Raw genomic sequence first — 1226 nt, 5'->3', positions numbered from 1 at the left:
GCTTCTGCCGCTGCTTAGCTGGCTCGCTGCCTCCCGCTGGCACCAGCAGCCGCAGAGCAGATACTATGCCCAGCACTGCATGCTCCGCGCCAATGGCGCGCCCACAAAAGGACACTGTCTGGTGCCATGACCATTGCTCTGCTATTGATGACGAAAAACCCCGGATCCTCACGACTTCCTGCTTCTCTGGCCGCACTACCGCTCCGGTCCTGGGGTCCAGGAACCCCTCTGTTGGCCCCATCGGCTGCCGCGTCACGTCCGTGTCGACGTAAGCGCGCATTGTCGGTGCTGGATGGCTGGCAGAGAACACCCTCCTGCCCAGCCCGCCTACGCCAATGGTCCCAAGACACAACATAGATCGCTTGTCGGCCATGTCAGCATTTTGGCTAATATGCTGACATTGAACCCGAATGATATGTATCATTCCATATCTTTTTACCATTCTATTAGGCGAGAGCGCTGGAGCGTCTGTTGTCGAAATCAGCAAAGACTTCACAGGCGATTCTGTGGCTCGGGCTGCCCGAGAGCGGCTTATTTACTTTGGGTTCACCGCCTTGGTTTGCATCATCCCTGTGTGGTACCCCCTTGGTTTGCATTGCTTTATTCACTTTCCCGGTATCCGCAGCCGATACTTTCCTGGCTAATCGAAGATTACCAGTACAAAACCCACGCCATGTGAAAACTGGGCCTCGCGCGGCGGCCGGAGCCGACTGAGCGTATTCCGCCTCCGATGTTTGCCCTCGTAAGGGGCGTGCCCGTCGATCTCGCGTCGAATAAGTGCATACATCAGGTCTGTGCCGGCAGCTTAATACCGGCGACCCGAAGGAAGCTCGTTCAACTTGCAGCGATTTTGATCACCCTGGGTTACCAGCTTGTCCTGTTGACGACGATCGTTTTGCCCGCGAGTGTGATTACTATATCGGGCGGCTTCACCAGCGATGATATCCGGTCAAGTGGTCGACCGCTTGGAATTTCACAGAATACGGTTTTTTATGCGGCGCTTATTGGAATCTAATTGTTAAACATCTATTTGTCACAGATCTATGCGGAAGCAATAATTCGTCTCCGGCAGAGATTACCGATATTGGTGAACGCAAGCCTTCAGCGTTGACCTGTAGAATCTATGACAAGGTGCTGCGCGTAGGTGCTCCCATTGCAACTGCCGCTCCTCTGGATCAAACCGAAGACAAGGTACCTGGCACTGTTTGGGAATCTTCAGATCCCAA

General features: G+C 54.2%; 1 protein-coding gene across 1 annotated transcript in view; it reads left to right on the top strand.

Annotated features, from left to right (window-relative positions):
* Positions 1–292: 292 nt before the first annotated feature.
* AURANDRAFT_68319 (hypothetical protein) overlaps positions 293–1226 on the top strand; it is a gene marked incomplete at both ends in the record, with an annotated part of 1702 nt that continues 768 nt past the window's right edge. The window contains 6 exons of the mRNA XM_009043979.1: positions 293–417; positions 451–466; positions 499–657; positions 791–905; positions 1040–1114; positions 1145–1191. Coding sequence (XP_009042227.1) covers positions 293–417; positions 451–466; positions 499–657; positions 791–905; positions 1040–1114; positions 1145–1191 — 537 coding nt within the window. The remainder of the gene's footprint in view (positions 418–450; positions 467–498; positions 658–790; positions 906–1039; positions 1115–1144; positions 1192–1226) is intronic.

The sequence above is a fragment of the Aureococcus anophagefferens genome, assembly GCF_000186865.1.
Source record: "Aureococcus anophagefferens unplaced genomic scaffold AURANscaffold_94, whole genome shotgun sequence".
Classification (NCBI taxonomy): Eukaryota; class Pelagophyceae; order Pelagomonadales; family Pelagomonadaceae; genus Aureococcus; species Aureococcus anophagefferens.
This window is presented reverse-complemented; position numbering and strand designations above follow the sequence as displayed.